General features: G+C 41.4%; 2 protein-coding genes across 4 annotated transcripts in view; one reads left to right on the plus strand and one right to left on the minus strand.

Moving 5' to 3' along the window:
* The window catches only part of LOC127049743 (uncharacterized), a 412,642-nt gene extending 403,785 nt beyond the window's left edge, over window positions 1-8,857 (minus strand). The window contains exon 1 of the mRNA XM_050950995.1: window positions 8,777-8,857. The gene's annotated coding sequence lies outside the window, so the exon portion shown is untranslated. The remainder of the gene's footprint in view (window positions 1-8,776) is intronic.
* The window catches only part of KHDRBS2 (KH RNA binding domain containing, signal transduction associated 2), a 694,643-nt gene that overhangs the window by 422,842 nt on the left and 248,466 nt on the right, over window positions 1-23,335 (plus strand). For all 3 annotated transcript variants that reach the window (XR_007774032.1, XR_007774033.1, XM_050950940.1), the window contains one exon: window positions 20,324-20,451. Coding sequence is in view for 1 of the 3 variants with exons in the window: in XM_050950940.1 (XP_050806897.1) it covers window positions 20,324-20,451 (128 nt within the window). In the remaining 2 variants the exon portion in view is untranslated. The remainder of the gene's footprint in view (window positions 1-20,323; window positions 20,452-23,335) is intronic.

Here is a 23,335-nt window from a genome sequence, read left to right on the forward strand (position 1 = left end):
TCATCCGCAAACTTAATAAGCGTTCCTTCGATGCCAACATCTAAATCGTTGATGAAGATATTGAACAGAACCGGTCCCAAAACAGACCCCTGCGGAACCCCACTTGTTATACCTTTCCAGCAGGATTGGGAGCCATTAACAACTACTCTCTGAGTACGGTTATCCAGCCAGTTATGCACCCACCTTATAGTAGCCCCATCTAAATTGTACTTTCCTAGTTTATCTATAAGAATATCGTGCGAGACCGTATCAAATGCCTTACTAAAGTCTAGGTATATCACATCCACCGCTTCTCCCTTATCCACAAGGCTCGTTATCCTATCAGAGAACGCTATCAGATTAGTTTGACACGATTTGTTCTTTACAAATCCATGCTGGCTATTCCCTATCACCTTACCACCTTCCAAGTGTTTGCAGATGATTTCTTTGATTACCTGCTCCATTATCTTCCCTGGCACAGAAGTTAAACTAACTGGTCTGTGGTTTCCTGGGTTGTTTTTATTTCCCTTTTTATAGATGGGCACTATATTCGCCCCCTTCCAGTCTTCTGGAATCTCCGCCGTCTCCCATGATTTCCCAAAGATAATAGCTAGAGGCTCAGATACCTCTTCCATTAACTCCTTGAGTATTCTAGGATGCATTTCATCAGGCCCTGGTGACTTGCAGGCATCTAACTTTTCTAAGTGATTTTTAACTTGCTCTTTTTTTATTTTATCTTCTAAACCTACCCTCTTCCCGTAAGCATTCACTGTATTAGACATTCCTTCAGACTTCTCAGTGAAGACTGAAACAAAGAAGTCATTAAGCATCTCTGCCATTTCCAAGTCTCCCGTTACTGTTTCCCCCTCCTCACTGAGCAGTGGGCCTACCCCGTCCTTGGTCTTCCTCTTGCTTCTAATGTATTGATAAAAAGTCTTCTTGTTTCCCTTTATTCCCATAGCTAGTTTGAGTTCATTTTGTGCCTTTGCCTTTCTAATCTTGCCTCTGCATTCCTGTGTTATTTGCCTATATTCATCCTTTGTAATCTGACCTAGTTTCCATTTTTTATATGACGCCTTTTTATTTTGTAGGTCACGCAGGATCTCGTGGTTAAGCCAAGGTGGTCTTTTGCCACATTTTCTATCTTTCCTAACCATCGGAATAGCTTGCTTTTGGGCCCTTAATAGCATCCCTTTGAAAAACTGCCAACTCTCCTCAGTTGTTTTTCCCCTCAGTCTTGATTCCCATGGGACCTTACGTATCAGCTCTCTGAGCTTACCAAAATCTGCCTTCCTGAAATCCATTGTCTCTATTCTGCTGTACTCCGTTCTACCCTTCCTTAGAATTGCAAACTCTATGATTTCATGATCACTTTCACCCAAGCTTCCTTCTACTTTCAAATTCTCAACAAGTTCCTCCCTATTTGTTAAAATCAAGTCTAGAACAGCTTCTCCCCTAGTAGCTTTTTCAACTTTCTGAAATAAAAAGTTGTCTGCAATGCAGTCCAGGAACTTATTGGATAGTCTGTGCCCCGCGGTGTTATTTTCCCAACATATATCTGGATAGTTGAAGTCCCCCATCACCACCAAATCTTGGGCTTTGGATGATTTTGTTAGTTGTTTGAAAAAAGCCTCATCCACCTCTTCCACCTGATTAGGTGGCCTGTAGTAGACTCCCAACACGACATCACCCGTGTTTTTTACCCCTTTTAGCCTAACCCAGAGACTCTCAACACTTCCGTCTCCTATGTCCATCTCCACCTCAGTCCAAGTGTGTACATTTTTAATATATAAGGCAACACCTCCTCCCTTTTTCCCCTGTCTATCCTTCCTGAGCAAACTATACCCATCCACACCAACATTCCAGTCGTGTGTATTATCCCACCAAGTTTCAGTAATGCCAACAATGTCATAGTTGTATTTATTTATTAGCACTTCCAGTTCTTCCTGCTTATTACCCATACTTCTTGCATTTGTATATAGGCATCTAAGATACTGGTTTGATCTTGCCTCCCAGCTTTGCCCTGACCCTCCTTCCTCACTGCCATTATAGCCCGTGCTCCCTCCTGTTTCCAACCTATCTCCCAGGTCTTGTTCCCCACTTACCTGTGGGGTTTGCTCACCTGTCCCCGTCGAACCTAGTTTAAAGCCCTCCTTACTAGGTTAGCCAATCTGCGCACAAACACTGGAGCAGACTGCAGTGTAAAAGCCACTCATCATAGGAAAGAGGATTTTGGACCAGCTGCCTCTGCCTACCCATGGGCTGCCCTCTGCAGCCCCAATACCTAATTGGCCTTCCACTAGACTACAGCCTGGGGGGTTTCCAGGCCAGAGCTCCCCAGCTCCCTGGGCCTTACCCCAGCTGTGCTCTGCTCCACTCCACGTACCTTCTCTCAGCTCCCTGCTGCCAGGTCCCTCTGTCTCAAAGCTAGAGGGAGTCTCTGCCAGCTCCTGGCTCACTGGCCTTTTATAGGGCCAGGTGTGGTCTGATTGGGGTGCGGCCCAGCTGTAGCCTATAAAAGGCTAAATCAGCCTACTTGCTGCTTTCTCCCAGCCACAGCTGAATCTCTGAAATTTCATCTAGATTGTTGAAAGGTTTTCAAATGTAATATGGGATTAAACTAGCAAGAGACACAAAAGGAAACCTGAAAACATTGTACAAATACACTAGAAGCAAGAGGAAGACCAAGGCCAGAGCAAGCTCATTACTCAATGAGGGGGGAAAGACAATAATCAAAAATGTGGAAATGGTGGAAGTGCTAAATTACTTTTTTATTTCAGTTTTCACCAAAGAAGTTAGTAGCGATCAGACATCTAACATAGTGAATGCAATGAAAATGAGGTAGTATCTGAGGCTAAAACTGGAAAGAGGAAGTTAAAAAATACTTAGCCAAGTTAGAGGTCTTCAAGTCAGCATGGTTTAATCAAATATATCCTAGAATACTCAAGGACCTCATGGAGGAGATGTCTCAGCCATTGGCAATTTTCTTTGAAAACTCATGGAAGGCAGTAGAGATTCCAGAGGAAAGGAAGAGGGCAAATATAGTGTCACTCTTTAAAAAGAGGAATAGCAATCAATTTGCAACCAAATAGATGATGATAAGGTGATAAGTAAGAGTCAACATGCATTTGTCAAGAACAAATCATGTCAGATCAACCTAATAGCTTTCTTTGACAGAGAAACAAACTTTGTGGATAGTGGGGAAGTGGTAGATGTGGTATATTTTGACTTTAGTAAGGCTTTTAATATCGTCTTGCATGACCTTCTCATAAGCAAACTGGGGGAATATAGCCTAAAAGGAGCTACTAAAAGGTGGGTGCATAGCTAGTTGGAAAACTATTCCCAGAGAGTAGTTATCAGTAGTTCACAGTCAAGCTGGAAGTGCATATTGATTGGAGTCCCACAGGGATCAGTTCTGGGTCCAGTTTGGTTCAATATCTTTGTCGGTGATTTAGATAACAGCATATAGAGAGAACACTTATAAAGTTTGTGGACAATACTGAGTTGGGAGGGATTGCAAGTGCTTTAGAGGATAAGATTAAAATTCAAAATGATCTGGACAAACTGGAGGAATTTTCTGAAATAAATAAGATGAAAAACAATAAGGAGAAATGCAAAGTATTCTATTTAGGAAGGAACAATCAATTGCTCACATACAAAATAGTGAAAGGATCTGGGGGTTCTCATGGATCACAAGCTAAATATAAGTCTATAGTGAAACACTTGCAAAAAAAGCGAACATCATTCTGGGAAGTATCAGCAGGAGATCTGTAAAACACAAGAAGTAATTCTTCCATTCTACTTCACACTTATAAGACCTCAGCTGGAGTATTGTGTCCATTCTGTGTGCCACATTTTAGGAAAGGTGTGGACAAATTGGAGTAAGTCCAGAGGAGAGCAACAAAAATGATTAAAGAACTAGAAAACATGACCTATGAGGAAAGATTGTAAAACTTGGGTTTGTTTGGTCTGGAGAAGAGAAGACTGAGGAGGGACATGATAACAGTTTTCAAGTATAAAAAAGGTTGTTACAAGGAGGAGGGTGAAAAATTGTTCTCCTTAACCTCTGAGGATAGGACAAGCAGCAGTGGGCTTTAACTGCAGCACGAGAGGCTTAGGTTGGACATTAGGAAAAACTTCCTGACTGTAATAATCTTCTGAGCAGATATTTAAATGAATTATTTAGTATAAAAATGAATCATTTTGAATATCAATACTCCTCGAGGCTCCTTTAGCTCTGTTGTAGCAATGACTAATCTCATATCGCTGGACCAAATTTCATTTAAATACCCACACAGAACTTGCATTCAAAACATTGGCAACTTCATACTCACTGCTGAGAAGCAAGATGTCACCTCTCCCTTCCTTGGTGCTTGTAAAGTATGGTGTCCTGTGCTGACAATGCCGGGCATATTTAATTGTGCATGCTTAAAAAGAAAAACAGCATCCACACTAGAGTTAGTGCAGTCTGTGGCAACCTGACAAATCTCCCAGCTGTCAAAATGAAGCATACATGACTCTGGCTTGTATCTGGTTGCATACTGCTGATAGGCATTGTCAAGGTTTTTTCCCCACTTTGCACTTTAGAGTTCAATAAGTGGGGATCTGCATGAACACTCCTAAACTTAATTATTAGCTTAGGTCTGGAACGCTGCCACGAGCCAGAAGTAGTGTCTGGCACACTTTCTGTTCCCCTAAAACTTTCCCTGGGGAACCCAAGACCCAAACCCCTTGGGTCTTAAAACAGGGAAAAATTAACCATCCCCCTCCTTTTCCCCCCAGACTCTCCCCTCCCTGGGTTGCCTTGAGAGGCTATACAGCGATCCAAACTCCTTGGATCTTAAAACAAGTAGGAATTAAACATCCCCCTTCATTTCCCCCCACCAATCCCTGGTGAATTTAGATTCAATCCCTTGGATTCTAAAACAAGGAAAAATCAATCAGGTTCTTAAAAAGAAGGCTTTTAATTAAAGAAAGAAAAGGTAAAAATTATCTCTGTAAAATCAGGATGGAAAATGCTTTACAGGGTACTCAGATTCATATTGACTAAAGGGACCGCCCCACCCAGCCTGAGATTTAAAATTACAGCAAACAGAGGTAAAAATCCTTCCAGCAAAAAGACACATTTACAAGTTAAGAAAACAAACATAAGACTAATCCGCCTTGCCTGGCTATTACTTACTATTTTGAGACATGAAAGACTGATTCAGAAAGATTGGGAAAGCCTAGGTGTACATCTGGTCCCTCTTAGCCCCAAGAGCGAACAACGAACAAAATAAAAAGCAGAAACAAAGACTTCCCTCCACCAAGATTTGAAAGTATCTTGTCCCCCTATTGGTCCTCTGGTCAGGTGTCAGCCAGGTTCACTGAGCTTCCTAACTCTTTACAGGTAAAAGAGACATTAACCCTTAACTATCTGTTTATGACACCCCACCCCAAAATCTCAAGACAGTGTGGAACCACACTGGCGGTGATTTATTCCTAAAACTTTAGAATAAACAGGTTAATAAAACACATGCACCTTTACATATACTACTGATTATGTAAAACTATAAGACTTTTCACATTTCAAGGACAATTTTTAACTGGTTGATTCTGGGAAACTTTCACAGGAGAGTGCATCAGCTACTTTGTTAGAAGCTCCTGAAATGTGTTGAATTTCAAAATCAAAATCTTGGAGAGCTAAACTCTATTGAAGCAGTTTTTTGTTGTTTCCCTTGGCAGTATGAAGCCACTTTAGCGCAGCATGGTCGGTTTGTAGCTGGAACCGCTGTCCCCAAATGTATGGGCGTAGCTTTTCCAGAGCATACACAATGGCGTAGCATTCTTTTTCACTGATGGACCAGTGACTTTCCCTCTCAGACAGTTTCTTGCTGAGAAACACGACAAGATGGAATTCTTGATCCGATCCTTCCTGCATTAAAACTGCTTCTACACCACGCTTAGATGCATCGGTGGTTACTAGGAATGGTTTGTCAAAGTCTGGGGCCCTTAGCATAGGGTCAGACATGAGTGTTGACTTAAGCTGGGTAAAGACCTTTTGACACTCATTAGTCCACTCAACTGCATTCGGCTGGGTCTTTTTGGTCAGGTCTGTTAATGGGGCAGTGATTTGGCTGTAGTGTGGTACAAATCGCCTGTAATACCGGCCAAGCCTAAGAAGGATTTGACTTGTTTCTTTGACTTTGGGACAGGCCAGTTTTGGATAGCATCCACCTTGGCCTTTAGGGGGTTTATTGTTCCTTGACCCACCTGGTGTCCAAGGTAAGTCACTCTGTTTTGGCCTATTTGACACTTTTTAGCCTTAACAGTTAGTCCTGCCTGCCTGATGTGCTCAAAGACTTTTTCCAGGTGTTCTAGAGTTCTGCCCATGAATCAGAAAAAATGGCCACGTCATCGAGGTAGGCAACTGCATATTCTCCCAATCCTGCTAGGAGACCATCTACAAGTCTTTGGAAGGTGGCGGGTGCATGTCGCAGCCCGAAAGGAAGCACATTAAATTCATACACCCCTGCATGGGTGATGAAGGCTGACCTTTCTTTGGTGGGTTCATCTAGCGGTACTTGCCAGTACCCCTTGGTTAAGTCTATTGTAGAGATGAACTGGGCACGTCCCAATTTCTCCAATAGCTCATCGGTGTGTGGCATTGGATAGTTATTGGGACGAGTTACAGCATTTAGCTTACGGTAGTCCACGCAAAAGTGTATTTCCCCATCTGGTTTGGGAACTAGAGCCACTGGAGATGCCCATGCACTGTTAGAGGGGCGGATTATACCCATCTATAGCATGTTTTCGATCTCCCATTCTATAGCAGCTTGGGCATGAGGAGACACCCGGTAGGGTGGGGTTCTAATTGAGTGAGCATTACCTGTGTCAATGGAGTGGATGCCCGTTCAGTCCGTCCTGGGGTGGCTGAGAACAATGGGGCAAAGCTAGTGCACAGCTTCTTGACCTGTTGCCACTGCAGACGTTCCAAGGTTGTGGAGAGGCTCACCTCTTCCATGCCACCATCACTTTTTCCTTCATAGTAGATCCCTTCAGGACACTCAGCGTCATCTCCTCCCTGGGCTGTAAACTGACAAACCTTTAAGTCTCTGGAATAAAAGGGCTTGAGAGAATTAACATGGTACACTTTAGGCTTTAGGGTTGAGGTGGGAATTGCTATGAGATAGTTAACAACTCCCAGGCACTCTTGGACCGCTTCCATCTTATGGGCTTGTTGCGCCTTCAAGACCATAACCTGTTCTCCTACTTTGAAGGAACGCTCTCTGGTATGTTTATCGTACCAGGACTTTTGCTATTCCTGAGCACCGTTTAGGTTTTCTTTAGCAAAGGCTAAAGAGTGTCGGAGGGTGCTTTGTAGGTTGCTTACAAAGTCTAAAATGTTAGTTCCTGGAGAAGGCGTAAACCCCTCCCATTGCTGCTTCACCAACTGTAATGGCCCCTTAACCTTGTGGCCATACACAAGTTTGAATGGTGAAAACTCTAAACTGGGATGTGGTACAGCCCTGTAGGCAAAAAGCAACTGCTGCAATGCTAGGTCCCAATCATTAGAGTGTTCATTTACGAATTTACATATCATGGCCCCCAAAGTTCCCTTAAACCTCTTCACCAGGCCATTGGTTTGATGGTGGTAAGGGGTGGCAAACAAGTGATTCACCCCATGAGCTTCCCACAGATCTTTCATGGTCCCTGCCAGAAAATTAGTTCCTGAATCTGTAAGGATGTCAGAGGGCCAACCTACCCTGGCAAAAATGTCTGTTAAGGCCTGGCACACAGTTTTAGCCCTGGTGTTGCTTAGAGCTACTGCTTCCGGCCATCGGGTAGCAAAGTCCACGAAAGTTAGTATGTACTGCTTTCCTCTGGGGGTCTTTTTTGGGAAAGGATCCAGAATATCCACAGCTACTCTCTGAAATGGGACCTCAATTATGGGGAGTAGCTGGAGAGGGGCTTTGACTTGCTCTTGGGGCTTTCCCACTCTTTGGCACACGTCACAAGACCGGACCTAATTAGCAACTTCCTTGCTCATCCCCTCCCAGTGGAAGAACTTCCCCAACCTGTCTTTGGTTCTGTTCACCCCAGAATGGCCACTGGGATGATCATGGGCTAAGCTTAAGAGCTTTCCCCGGTACTTAGTTGGAACCACCAACTGTTTTTGAGGATGCCAGTCTTCCTGGTGTCCACCAGAAAGAGTCTCCTTGTATAAAAATCCTTGTTCTACAACAATCCGGGATCGGTTAGAAGAGCTGAGAGGCAGTGGGGTACTCCGTGCCGCCGCCCAAGCTTTCTGAATGCTGTCATCTGCTTCCTGCTCAGTCTGGAACTGTTCCCTTGAGGCTGGAGACACCAGTTCCTCCTTAGACTGTGGACTTGGGCTTAGTCCCTCTGGAAGCGATGTAGGTGATGGAGTTGTTTTCGTTGATGGTGAACCGATCTCCACTGGTGCACTATGTGATATTTCAGGCTCTGGCTGAGCCTCTTGGGTAGGGTTGTCTGCTGCTTCTGCCAGTTCAGGCCCACTGGTGCCCTCTGGCGTTGGAGTGGTAGATGGGTTTGCAAGCGCTGGCAAAAGTGCTGGCAACGGTTCTGGTGCTGGTTGCTTTTCCAGTTCCGGGTCTGGGACTGGATGCACTGTGGCTGTTGCAGTTGTTGGCAGGGGATCCGGATCCACCACCTCTGTCTGAGTCTCTGGTAACTCAGACGGGGCCCTTGTGGACGGCTCAGGAAGAGGGATGGGTGTGGAAGCTTGCCTGGCTTGGCTGCATGTAACCATTCCTACCCTCTTGGCCCGCTTCACCTAGTTGGCCAAGTCTTCCCCCCGTAGCATGGGGATGGGATAATTATCATAGACGGCAAAAGTCCACATTCCTGACCAGCCCTTGTACTGGACAGGCAGTTCAGCTGTAGGCAAGTTTACAAATTTTGACATGAAGGGGTAAATTGTCACTTGGGCCTCTGGGTTGATGAATTTGGGGTCCACTAAGGATTGGTGCATAGCTGAAACTTGTGCCCCCGTGTCTTTCCACGCAATAACCTTCTTTCCGCCCATTCTCTAAGTTTCCCTTTGCTCCGAGGGTATTTGAGAGGCATCTGGGCCTTGGGATCTTTGGTGTGATGATGGTGTAATGAACTGCACTCGGTTGGGGTTCTTGGGGCAGTTGGCCTTTATGTGTCCGAGTTCATTACATTTAAAACATCGCCCAGCTGACTGGTCACTGGGCCGAGGTGGGTTCCTGGAGACTGGTAAGGTGGGACAATAGGGTGTCTGGGGCTTTCCTTGGGTTGTAAGTGGGGTCTTGGGTTGCCCTCGGTGATAGGGTTTATTTTCAGTTTGCTCCCTGTGATATTCGCTCACCTTGCTAGTAGCTTTTTTCTTTTCTGCTGCTTCCACCCATCTGGCTCCAATCTCCCCCGCCTCGGTTACAGTTTTGGGCTTCCCATCTGGATGTACCTTTCTATTTTCTCAGGAACACCCTCTAAGAACTGCTCCATTTGCATTAGGAATGGCAGCTCTTCCAGAGATTTAACATTTGCTCCTGATATCCAGGCATTCCAATTCTTTCCAATGTGGTAGGTGTGTCGGGTAAATGACACATTCCACCTTAGAGCTCTGAATCGCCGATGGGCATGCTCAGGTGTTAGCCTCATTCTGATTCTGGCCTGTCATAACCTAGTCCCAGATTTGGACCTTAGCGTCCAAAATATGGGGGTTAGCATGAAAACCTCCAAGCTTAGTTACCAGCTTGGACCTGGTAAAGCTGCCACCACCCAAAAAATTAGAGTGTTTTGGGGCACTCTGGTCCCCCCAAAAACCTTCCCTGGGGACCCCAAGACCCAAATCCCTTGAGTCTCACAACAAAGGGGAATAAACCATTTCCCTTCCCCCCTCCAGGTGTTCCCTCCCTATTTCCAGTCCTGGAAACAGAAGTGCTTCCCTCTTCACCCAGAGGGAATGCAAAGTCAGGCTAGTTAATCTAACACACACAGATTTTCCCCTGACTTCTTCCTCCCACCAATTCCCTGGTGAGCACAGACTCAGTTCCCTGGAGTTCCCCACTAAAGAAAAACTCCAACAGGTCTTAAAAGAAAGCTTTATGTAAAAAGAAAGAAAAAATACATAAAAATGGTCTCTCTGTATTAAGGTGACAAATACAGGGTCATTTGCTTAAAAGAAATATGAATAAACAGCCTTATTCAAAAAGAATACAATTCAAAACATTCCAGCAACTATACCACGTAAATACAAAAGAAAAAAACAATAACTCCTATTGTTTTATGATCTCTGTACTCACAACTTGGAAACAGAAGATTAGAAAGCAGGAAACAGAAATCCTCTCATAGCTGAGAGAGAGACAGGCAGAAGACAAAGAACTCAGACACAAACTTCCCTCCCCCCAGATTTGAAAAAGTCTTGTTTCCTGATTGGTCCTCTGGTCAGGTGTTTCAGGTTACTTCTTTTCTGGTGAAAGAGACATTAACCCTTAGCTATCTGTTTATGACATGGCCTTGGTTTGAAAAAGTTCATAATCATTCATGTGTTCCTTAGGCATTTCAGCGACCACCTCTGCTAAGGGTCCACTGAGCTGTGGCCTCAGCTCTATCATGTACTGGTCTGTAAAGATGTTGTACCCATGGCAGGTCCTTTCAAAATTTTCTAAGAAGGCCTCAGTGTCATCACCTGCCTTGTAGGTGGAGAATTTTCTGGGATGGGAAACAGTACCTGGAGAAGGGTTGTTAGGGTTGGCTGGTCCATCCTGCTTAGCCTGTGCTAAGTTCAGTTCATGCTTTCTCTCTTTCCCTCTCTTCGATCTCTTTTTCTTTTATCTCTATCTCTTTTTGTTTCATCTCCACCTCTTTTTGTTTCATCTCCAGTTCTTTTTCTTTCATCTCTATAGCTCTCCTGTGGGCAGCCTCTTTGGCTTTTTCTTCTGCGTCCAGCCTAGCCATTTCCTGTTTAACTGCTTTCTTGGCACTCATTTTTCTGCTTTCTTGTGCTGCCCGCACCCCTCTGCAGCTCAGGCTGCTTGGTTAACAGAGATTTTCTAACTAGCCATACCTGAGAGGCAGAAAGAAAGAAAACAATTCACTTCTAAATGCCTTTTGCTGGATGTCTGCTGGCTCACAGCTTGAAGCCTCCTCTTAACAAAAACCCTTGTTAAAAAAAACTTAATACCTCTGCCCTCAGGCTGCTTTCCAAGCAGCTAGAAAGGAGAGAAAAAAATATCCTACTGGCTTTTGATCCCTAGAAATTCCAAAGCTGCTCACCATGTCAAGGTTTTTTCCTCACTTTGAACTTTAGAGTTCAATAAGTGGGGACCTGCATGAACATTCCTAAGCCTAATTATCAGCTTAGGCCTGGTACGCTGCCCCCCAGCCAAAAGTAGTGTCTGGCACATTCTCTGTTACCCCAAAACTTTCCCTGGGGAACCCAAGACCCAAACCCCTTGGGTCTTAAAACAAGGAGAAATTAACCATCCCCTTCCTTTTCCCCCCAGACTCTCCCCTCCCTGGGTTGCCTTGAGAGGCTTACACAGATCCAAACTCCTTGTATCTTAAAACAAAGAGGAATTAACCATTCCCTCTCCTTTTCCCCCACCAATCCCTGGTGAGTTTAGATTCAATCCTTTGGATTCTAAAACAAGGAAAAATCAATCAGGTTCTTAAAAAAAAGCTTTTAATTAAAGAAAGAAAAGGTAAAAATTATCTCTGTAAAATCAAGATGGAAAATGCTTTACAGGGGACTCAGATTCATATAGACTAGAGGGATGCCCCCCGCTCCCACAGCCTGAGATGTAAAGTTACAGCAAACAGAGGTAAAAATCCTTCCAGCAAAAAGACACATTTACAAGTTAAGAAAACAAACGTAAGACTAATCCACCTTGCCTGGCTATTACTTACTATTTTGAGACATGAAAGACTGATTCAGAAAGATTGGGAAAGCCTGGGTGTACGTCTGATCCCTCTTAGCCCCAAGAGCAAACAATGAACAAAAGAAAAAGCAGAAACAAAGACTTCCCTCCACCAAGATTTGAAAGTATCTTGTCCCCCTATTGGTCCTCTGGTCAGGTGTCAGCCAGGTTCACTGAGCTTCTTAACCCTTTACAGGTAAAAGAGACATTAACCCTTAACTATCTGTTTATGACAGGCATTTATTGGCACAAACTCATGTTGGTCAAAACACGTTCTGATGGAGACTGAGAAGTGTATAGTCTGTTTTACGTGTTTTTGATCTTTAATGTTATCCCACACAAGCTTTTTTGTAGACAGACAGTTATCAGGTAGACACTAACTATTTTTTGTTTCTGTTATGTGTTAAGTGGCACAATATTTATTAGTGTGGGTTATGCCTAGGGCCCTATCAAATTCATGGCCGTGAAAAACACGTCACTGAAATCTGGTCTCTCTCATGAAATCTGGTGTTTTGTGTACTTTTACCCTAGAGCAGCATTTCTCAAACTGGGGTTCCTGACCCAAAAGCGGGTCACAAGGCTATTGTAGGGTGGTTGTGGTATTGCCACCCTTACTTCTGCACTGCCTTCAGAACTGTATAGCTGGAGGTATGGGGAGATTGTCACTTTTGGGGAGGGGGTCATGATTGGATTTACATGTTTATATTTTGTTGCTTTTAAATACATATTCATATTTTGTTACAACACTGTGAAATATAAAATATAAATATCTGAAAGCTTGAAATTCAATATTTTTTAAAATGCCATTTAAAATAACATTTACAAAAAATGGACTGTGATTTTGGTAGGACCATGGTTATGCCCCCTTTCACCTAGTTGTTGAAATGCATAGTTTTTGTCCTGAGCTCAGATGGCTTATATCAGGGGTTGGTAACCTCTAGCACGTGGCTCACCAGGGTAAGCACCCTGCTGGGCCGGGCCAGTTTGTTCACCTGCCATGTCGGCAGGTTCAGCCAACCACGGCTCCCACTGGCCGCAATTCACCATCCCAAGCCAATCGGAGTGGTGGGAAGTCCTGGCCAGCACATCCCTTGGCTTGGACCCTGGCTTATATTCATGATTTTGACTATTTGTTGAAGTATTTGTCTGTATGTACAGCAACTGTTTTTACATAAGTGCTGACATATATGGTCAACTGTACAGAGACATATGGCACTAAGGTGATATGACAGTCAGAGAAGAGGACATTTGGCAGAAGAATCATCATTTATGGTGCTCTGCAGGCTGTCCATCTAAATCCATCATTACCTGGCACCTATGTTCTAGCAAAATAGTTGGACCAATCTGGGAATGGGCATAATGCCACCCTAACAGATGGACATGAGTGTAGGTAACCAAAAGACCAGGAATACACATTAAATATGCCTTCAGAGAGCACGAGTCTTACCTAGGGACATCAGAACAGCTTACTTTGAGCCTCTCTGTGTGTAGTTAAGAGCATATGCTACCACTACCATGCAACTTGGGCTAAAACCAGCTCCCACAGTTCTGGTGAACTTTGTATTAATTTTTTGACTGAATGAGATATCTCAACCACAGAGGTATCAGATATTATATCTTGAGCTTTCAATTATTATTAAAGACATGGAGTGTAAAGTTGTATTGCACAATTGCAGCTGTGTTGATTCCAAATGATGTAATTGATCTCTATTGCAAAAGAAACACATGCAAATTTGTATGTGGAAAAATGAAGTATAAAGGTGATTCATTCTTATAAAGCCTTTATTACATTTTCTGCTGTGATTTCTTTCTGTTTGCTGTGTGACAATGAAATCCTGTTCTGTCAAAACATTTATTCTTTACAACATGAAAAGTCCATTAATCTCATGCTCTAGGTGAAGATGGGGTTGAATTTAACATTGCTAGTTTGTCAATGGTGTACCCTTAAAATGTTAACATATACTAAAAAAGCTGGGGCACTGATGCACTATGGAAAATAAGAAAATGCAATCAAAGTAAAATAAATGTATCTTCACCACCAATTCTAAGTTGTCATTGCAGTTAATTGAACGGAACAGTGCTTTCATGTGACAAATAAAGGATACATGAGGTGGCAGCTATCCAGCATTCCAAATTTTGTAGCTCTTATCTACAGGAGGCCCCAAGGCCACAGCTGGAGTTATGGGAATATTCTTAGTGAAGCTGCATGTACAGATTAATTGAAAGGCTTATCCTTCAAAGAATTGCCCATGACATCTGTTCACTGCACATCTGAAGTGAATGAGATTTACCCAGAGATGGTGGGACAAGTAGAATTGATATACTGAATTGATGATATCCTGAGAGTAAAACAAGCAGGTTTTAGATCATACCATAGTATCTGTGATAAGTTCTGACACTCACCATCTACATCAAGAATGGCTTCCAGACTAGCAGAAATCCTAAATTTTACTGCTGCATATAACACAAACTGGTCTACTATACAAACTGTCATTGATCCACAGCCATGACAATCCACTTTGGTAGGAGCTATTGCTCAAAAGCCATCAGTTCCATATTTTGTTTGTTTGATTTTGTCTTCCAAATAAGCAGCACCTGGAGGTCCAAGAACAATGGTCTGCCTGAGGTCTCAGTTCTAGCACTGAAAATTTTCAACCTCTTTACAAGTGGCCTTCTCTACACTACTGTAAGAAGTTTTAATTACACAGACATCTTTTTGACAGGACAGGAGCAAGATTTCACTCATGTAGAAGAAGTCCTGATGCTGACATGAAGATGGCCCATTATTGTAAAGTGGCATAATATTTATTACTAAATATTACTTACTAAAATCTCACTAAAAATAAAGACAAGAAACAACCTGATCAGCAAACTTGCCTCTGTATAAATCCATGGTACACCGACATATTGAATACTGCATGCAGATCTGGGCACCCCATCTCAAAAAATCTATATTGGATTTAGGAAAGATACAGAGAAGGGCAACAGAAATGATTAGGGGTATGGAACAGCTTCCGTATGAGGAGAGATTAAAAAACTGGGACTTTTCAGCTTGGAAAACAGATGACTAAAGGAGGATATGATCGAGGTATATAAAATCATGAATGTTGTGGAAAAATTGAAAAAGGAAATGTTATTTAATCCTTCACATAACACAAGAACTAAGATAACCCAATGAAATTAATAGGCAGCAGATTCAAAACAAAAGAAAATTTTCCTTCACAGTCAACCTGTGAAATTATTTGCCAGGGGATGTTGTGAAGGCCAAAATTATAACAGGGTTCAAAAAAGAACTAGATAAGTTCATGGAAGATAGGTCCAATGGCTGTTAGCCAGGATTGGCAGGACTGCAACACCAGGCTCTGGGTGTCCCTAGCCTCTGATTGCCAGAAGCTGAGAGTGGATGATGGGATTGATCACTCGATGATTATCTGTTCTGTTCGTTCCCACTGAAGCCCCTGGCACTGGCCACACTGCTGGAGGACAGGATACTGGGCTAGATGGACCATTGGTCTTACCCAGTATGGCCATTCTGGTGTTCTTATATATAACCCAAATGTATCTGCCCCCACTGTAACAAACTAGATCCCACTTCCCTCCCAGAGCTGGGATAGAACAGGGTCTCTCTCCCTCTCCACAGAGTTAATAACAAAGTAAGAATATACATTAAAATTTTAAACCTAACCAGCATCCATTAAGTGATTTGATAACAGATGTCAGAACATGTTAGTATTAGAGCTGAGTGAGTCTAATATTTATTTATTTTTCTTTCTTTTATATAGGAATTAGATACAGTGCTCCTGTCAGCTAATTTGTAAGTTATTATCTGAAGAATTTTCTCCCTAAAGCAAGACATGCCACATCTATCTCTGTTTAAAGATGTGTTTAATCCACTGAGCCATCATCTTTGCTCAAGACACCCTGTTTAGACTATTCCCCCAGTGATTCTCAACCTTTCCAGATGACTGTACCCCTTTCGGGAGTCTAATTTGTATTGCATGCCCCAAGTTTCATCTCACTTAAAAACTACTTGCTTACAAAATCAGACAAAAAAAATTACAAAAGTGTCACAGCATTCTATTACTGAAATATTGCTTACTTTCTAATTTTTACCATATAATTATAAAATAAGTCAATTGGATTATAAATATTGTACTTACATTTCAGTGTATAGTATATAGAGCAGCATAAACAAGTAATTGTCCCTATGAAATTTCAGATTGTACTGACTTCACTAGACGTTTTTACGCAGCCTGTTGTAAAACTAGACAAATATCTCGATGAATTGATGTGCACTCTGGAAGACCTCTGTGTACATGTATCCCTGATTGAGAACCTCTGCACTGTGGAACCTGAAAATCTCCACTGGCTGGCCTAATTAATGTCAAGAACAAGTTTCAAACATAGCCAATGCCTATCTTGTGACAGCCCCCTGGTTTTACTTTCCACACCATCTTTACGTAAAGCTCAATGACTTCAGATGTGCAGTGATCAGATGCTGCTAATGACTATATATGGTGCCTTTGTGACCCCCTGCTTTGCTGTTGTGGCCATCTAGAAGATGTAGGCCACATACATGCAGGCTGCACCTATTGGCAAGAGCGGGCTGGGTCCCTCTTCCCTCAGCTACTGAATGGTTAAGACACTCAGACAGTTGAATGGAATATCCAGTGGGTATCCTGAAGCTGTTATTCCGGAAGCTGGCAGGCCCCAGTCATACCCTAGGAGTACAGAGAGTGCAAATCTATCTTTCCCTTTTTCTCCTATTTCTCTGCTGAGCACAAGAATGGAATAACAGAATTGGGCAGTAAATGTGTATGTAAACATGTTGCTCTCTATTGGCTGTATAAAGCTGCAAACAAATATTTTGTAGCTGAAAGGGTTTTTTTACTGGCTTGTACAATAGAGGTCTGTGTTTTTGGAGATGTAAGCCCAGATTTCTATTCCTGCCTCTGCAGGTGTTTGATTTATTGTGGAGAAGTGACAGCCTCTTCACATTTAAGTCTGACTGTGTGATTTTGCTCCCCTTATACCTAATACACAAGATTATGATACTTCTCTTACAAATTGTTTAAAACCGCCATACTTAGGCCAGCTGTAAAATGAGGCTACTGATTCTTACTTTTGTAAAGCTCTTTGAGATCTCAAGATGAAATAGCTCTGTACAAAGCATTATTTCTCAGACACTTTTTAAAATATAGTCTAAGGCTAAGAGAGGTCAAGTGACGTGGCTGCTAGGTACTAGTAGATAGGTGTTTGCAGAATCAAGAACTCTGAGTGTTAGTCTAGTTTTACCAATATTTATAGTGAAAGATAGGCTGGACTGCACATGCATGAATGGCCAGCTTAACTGTGTAGTGAATGTGAGTAATAGTATCTTATTAGGTGCAGAATGAATGAAAGAGAGGTTCGGGGAATCTCTCAGTGTGTATGTTTCAAGATCTAAAAAGCCTGCAAAGAGGTTTGTGTTGAGTTTCAGGTACATGGTTTGGTTGGTTCTTATTTAATTTAAATGGGTTCGCACATCCTTAGCTGTGATGTGATTATCAAATAAATTATTTTGATAGTTTTAAACAAGTGTGTTCATACACTTCATGAGTAAGTGATTGCTAAAGTCAGTGATCAAAAATTCATATATTTTGCCTAATAATCCATATATAGACATTTATGTGGCCCGATTTACAGAAATACTGAGTTCTTTTGAATGTGCTGGGATTTTCAGCACCTTTGAAAATCAGGGTATCTGTGTAGAAGCCTAACTATTCAGGTGTCTAGTGTTTAAGAAAATGTCCATCATTTCTAGCATAAAGCAGATGGTACCCTTATTATTATTTTTAGCAAGGCAGACTGACTGGATATCAGTAATGTTTTAAGGATATAAGCAACATGGATCTATCAGGAGACGATATAGATTAAATTAGATTATCAGAAATGAGGATTCATAATTAGTGAATAAAAGACTAGTACTGGACAAAACACCTATCACTCAGGAGTCAATTTTAATGTGAGGATGAGGGTTTTCTAAAATGCTATATAAAGTATGTAAGTACCTCACTTTTCTTTGTTCGGTACAGGTACATCTTACGCGCAACATCTTGTGTTCACTCATGTATATTCACTTGATATTAGGTGTATCTGAAGCACCAGCAGCCTAATTTTTCCTCAAATGCTAGGCACTGAGCTCAGCTACAATTAAATATTCAGCAGATACTCTATTGCTTGCTAGATTCATGTAGTAGTTATGAAAGATTAATTCAGTGCTAAATTCCTAGTTGAAGTAAGCATCACAGTCTAAAATCTCAGACTTCAGGTTTAGAAGATTACATTTTTATTAGGCTTTGTAAAGGGCACGTATGATAAATGATCTCTGTAGAATTTATAACTTTTAAAATCACTCTCTTTCAGGATATCCTTCCAAATACATTAGCTACAGGTTTTGATACCAGTTGAGTTGAGGAGTTTTCTTTCTGCACAGCTATATCTCTAGAGAGGGATACTTGTAAGCAGGATCCCAGAATGTGTCAGCCTCCCTTCCTCACTATCTTTTGCATCCCTTCCATCCTAACTTGCCTTTCATTTTGGATAAGGTTAATTTATGTTTGTGTTTGAGACCCCTCAGCATTTCTCTGGGAATTCAGGAGCAAACCAAATTCTCTAGGTTGATATCTTAATGTTGAAATCAAGTGTCATCACAAGTGGTTAGCATAACATTACTCAATGGACAGTGGACGATGTCTGGTTATATCTGTAAATGTTACCTGTTGGATGCTATGTGTAGTTTTCCTATCATCTATTACACAACAGGTTGATCTACCAGAATGTTTTGGTGCAATACCACTAATAACATAATGAAGGGACACTGTACAATAAGATTTGGGGCTTGGTGTGACCTGTCAACTATTATTTGGGTTTAATTTTAATAATAATAGTAAAAGGGTGTTTTCCTTTAAAGTTAGAATTCCATTAATATGTTTTATTATAGCACCACTCACTGGAAATTTAGTGTTAGATTGTGTTTTGGGGTACAATCTCATACAAGGAAGTAAGAATCCCCCTTATGTCCCTAAGCAGACTACCTAGATCTTGGGTCCAAACTCTCAGGAATAGAGAGGGGGCTACAGGATGGCTTACTCCTTCCTTGGACGGTTGGCAAGGCTAGTGTGCGGAAGGGTAGGGAAGGAGCGGAGTCCTGGTTCCATGTGTCTAACTGCTGGCTTGTGAAGCTCAGTCAGTGAAGGGAGTACTAATTATGTACACAAATGACTACTAGGATTTTTTTAAAAAACTCTGCTAAAAAGAAGTGTCACTTGTGGTGCACTCCAGGCTATGTTTTCTGATCGTCATATCAGTCAATGCTGTTGTTCATCAGATCAGTTGCTTCCTCAAGGATGGAAAAACTGGAGGGTTGAAATTCAATCATCTTTTCTGGTTTGAAATACTAATTAACTGTTGCACACTCTATTGTCAGAAAGCCAGCAACTGCATTAGAGTTTTATACCCTTAGCAGCAGGCACAAGAGTTAGCTACAAAAGCAAGGGGATTAGAGAAAAAAGGAATTCTACTTGAGAGTAAGAAAATAAAAACTGTGGACTAAATATAAAATGTCTATGATGGACATGTTATATAATACTGTATCAGTAAAAATTGAAATTCATTTGATCTGCTTACTGATCCAGAAAAAGCTAGGAATGCTGTGGAGTTCGTTCTCTAAGATCTCAGCTAAGTGGGTCTTCCTTGTATCATGAGATACCTGATACTTAGCAGTGCCATTCCTGAGCTCTAAAGAGAGCTCAATTTAGCTCTCCTGCTAAGAAGATATATGGAGTAACATAAAGTCTGTTTTTACTCAGGAGAAAAATTAACTAAAGATATATGGACATGGAGGTTCAATTTAACACTCCCAGATCCACTGGTAGGAATGATTAAATTATCCAGTCAGGTTGATCCAATTTAATTTGCCAGGGAATAATGTCAAAATGGAGTCTGTGTTTTGGAATAGATAGTAGAAGACAGGGATTTTTAAAAATAAGCAATTAAGAAATACCCCAGAAATGATGTATATTACTAGATTTTTATGCCATTGTATGTGACCAGCTTTTTACACTTTATCCTTCATATGCAGTAGCTCTCAAAAGACAGATTTACAAACCGTGATAAGTAATGTGTAAGTAACCTTGTGAACACATTTACATCCATGCTCCCAAGTATTAGACACTACATGCACAGTCCCCACATATATACACAACTCAGGGACAAGTAGTTGCTGCACATAGAATTTCTGTCATTTCATGTGGTAGTGCAAGAAAACTGCAACAAAAGTGATTTGCATGTGCAAAGGTGTATGTGACCACAGAGAGTTTGGGTTTAGGATGGTTTGACAGGAAGGCCAAATCTAGACACCAAAACCTCAGACAGTTCTGTCTTCTGTCTTTCAGGACTACAATGATGAAATCCGTCAGGAGCAGTTGAGAGAATTGTCGTACTTGAATGGTTCTGAAGATTCAGCACGTGGACGGGGCATTCGTGGAAGAGGAATCCGGGTAACACCTGCAGCTCCATCAAGGTACTTTGTTCTCTTATGCAGCCAGACTTTGAAAGCATAGCCTGTTGAAACACATATGATCTTTATAATCTGATTATTAACATGGTCAATAAGCCAAAATAAGTTTCTCCTCAACACTGGTACATGGTTGTTTCAGTCCCAAGTCTATGACTCACAATTCACAGATGTTAGGACCATAGTGCTGCCAGAGTCTTGCTGTGCCAGTGTATATGGCTGTGGAAAAATCATCCAAGGTAAGGGATTTCTCCAATGACAGAGTCAATTTCACCATTACAGGCAGCATGGCAGGAGCTAACTTAAGTCCTATTGAGTCCCAACTAACAGATAATCATCTTGGGGTACTTGACAGCAGGTGTAACTCAGAGCAGCCTTATTAGAGTATGCAGCCTGCCCCAGAATGAGGAAACTGAAAGACTCTCTTTGCACGCGCGCATACACACACACACACACACACACACACTCTGCAGTGTGAGCTGTTTATCTAGATTGGAAGGTCTGAGCCATTATCACTGCAAATTCACTAATGGACAAAATGAATGCATTCTGTCCTACAGACATTGTTAATTCGATAACATTATTCAACAAATAACATATTATTTATTGTATATAGTATCAGTTCTAATTGGAGTAGTTAGAATGTGTGTCCTAAACACTGGCTTGCACAAGTATTACCTGATTATGATATTTTCATATTTTCACTGTAACTATGTATCGCACTGACTTTGCTCACTATATGTTTTAACTTGTATTGCTTCTTAAGACTCACTTCCACTGTTAAGACCACAGGAAATTAGCCATCTTAGACAATAATTTAACCCAGGTTGACCCTGTGCCTACATAAATTCATTTCTGAATGGAGCTTAATATAGGTCTGTTTTTAATTAAAAAACAAGCAAGCAAGCAAAGAAACTTCAACCTCCGTCATCCACCATGTTGTGGACTAATCTTCATTATCCCATTAATTTGATTCATGTTGTCTATGTCCTTTGTTCTCCAAAGGTCCCCATACTGTTTGTCACTCTCCCTTTAGTTCATTAAGGAGAGGGATCACATTTAATTATCCATATTGTGAGGCACTTAGCACAATCTTACACATGATAAAATACTAAATAATATTGATTTTTTTCTCAATGCATTGTATTTGTTAAGCTCTGCCTCCTCCAGCTCATATTACTGTAGTTGGGATACTGTAACATTAGAGCAGACCTCTTCCTGGACTGTTCCAATATCCCTTCTCTGTCCTGTATTATATGGAACCAACACCATCATTTTTTCTGCAGATTTTTGCCCCTGCCGAAAACATGGAATCAGCATATTAAGATCTTGCTTGTCATAGTATTCCTTTGAATTGACTAAGAGACGGTGGAAAGGACATGAATTTTCAGTTATTTTAGAGGATATTGTTAAATAGTTTAACTTGCAAAATTCACCTTTCCCCACTATTGCAATCTGGTGAGGGGTATTTTTCCAGGCTTTAAATATAACTTAAAAGCCGACCATCCTGTCAATAATTTTTAGAAATACAATAGTTACTATCTATGCAAGACACTTTACACAGTTATTGCAAAGTCACACAAAGGAAACCAAAAGTTAACTACCAAATCCCATTCTCAGGGCAGTGCTGACATAATTGATTCTGTTGATTCACAAACAAGGAAGTACATAACATAAGAACATAAGGACAGCCATACTGGGTCAGACTAAAGTCCATCTAGCCCAGTATCCTGTCTACTGACAGTGGCCAATGCCAGGTGCCCCAGAGGGAGTGAACCTAACAGGTAATGATCAAATTATCTCTCTCCTGCCATCCATTTCCACCCTCTGACAAACAAACAGAGTCTAGGGACACCATTCCTTACCCATCGTGGCTAATAGCCATGAATGGACTTAACCTCCATGAATTTATCCAGTTCTCTTTTAAACGCTGTTATAGTCCTAGTCTTCACAACCTCCTCAGATAAGGAGTTCCATAAGTTGACTGTGGAAATAAAGCAAACCTATATTGGCTTTTACTTTATAAAATATGGAGGGGGAGAAATCAATGTCTGATAAATCAAAAAGGACTCTAACAGAAAGGGTAAGAACATTTTCAAATATCTTCTTTTTTGCCTTCACCATGTCCTGTTTGTCGGTGTTGGCAGCTTGTGTTCTTTGTCTTCCAAGCATAAAGCCATAAGGAGATAAGAATGGCAATGGTCCATTTAGCCCAGCATCCTGTCTTCCCGACAGTGACCTTGTTCATATCCTCCTTCAGTGTCTCAAACCACCTTTTTTCTGGTCTTCCTCAAAGTAGTCATCCATGATTACTAGATTTTGTACTCTGACCAACATATCCCATGTCTCATCATCTCACATGACTCAACCATCTCAGGTGATGCTCCCACAGCTTTTCCATGAAGATCTCATTTAAATGGTCTTATGTAATTGTTCTTCTCTATTCCTCTTTTCCTCCTTGGCCAGAATTCCGGCCCATTCGTCATGGACGGCTTAATCATTTTCAAACTATGAAGAAAATATTGAAAACAATGAATTAAAATAAAAACATGAAAAACATTATAACATTTTGGGCAATATCCCTTCAGCAATAGAAACTAAAATACACAAATGGTAAATTTGAAATGTGGGGCCAGATCCTCAACTGCTACGAATTAGTGTCATTCTGTTGACTTCAGTGATACACCCCATGACTTCGTTTAACAAATTTACATCCTACACATGGCTCTTGTATTTTTGTAAGGTAGTTTCTTCAACAAATAACTCTAAAAATGTTGCAAATGAAATAGCTGGTCTTCAAGTTATTTGGCAAAGCATAGTGGACTGGAAAATGTAAAATCATTGCATAAAGGTCACACCTATTCAGAGTCTATAGTAACAGTAGCAGCAA

This window comes from Gopherus flavomarginatus, chromosome 4 (genome assembly GCF_025201925.1).
Source record: "Gopherus flavomarginatus isolate rGopFla2 chromosome 4, rGopFla2.mat.asm, whole genome shotgun sequence".
NCBI classification, from domain to species: domain Eukaryota; kingdom Metazoa; phylum Chordata; order Testudines; family Testudinidae; genus Gopherus; species Gopherus flavomarginatus.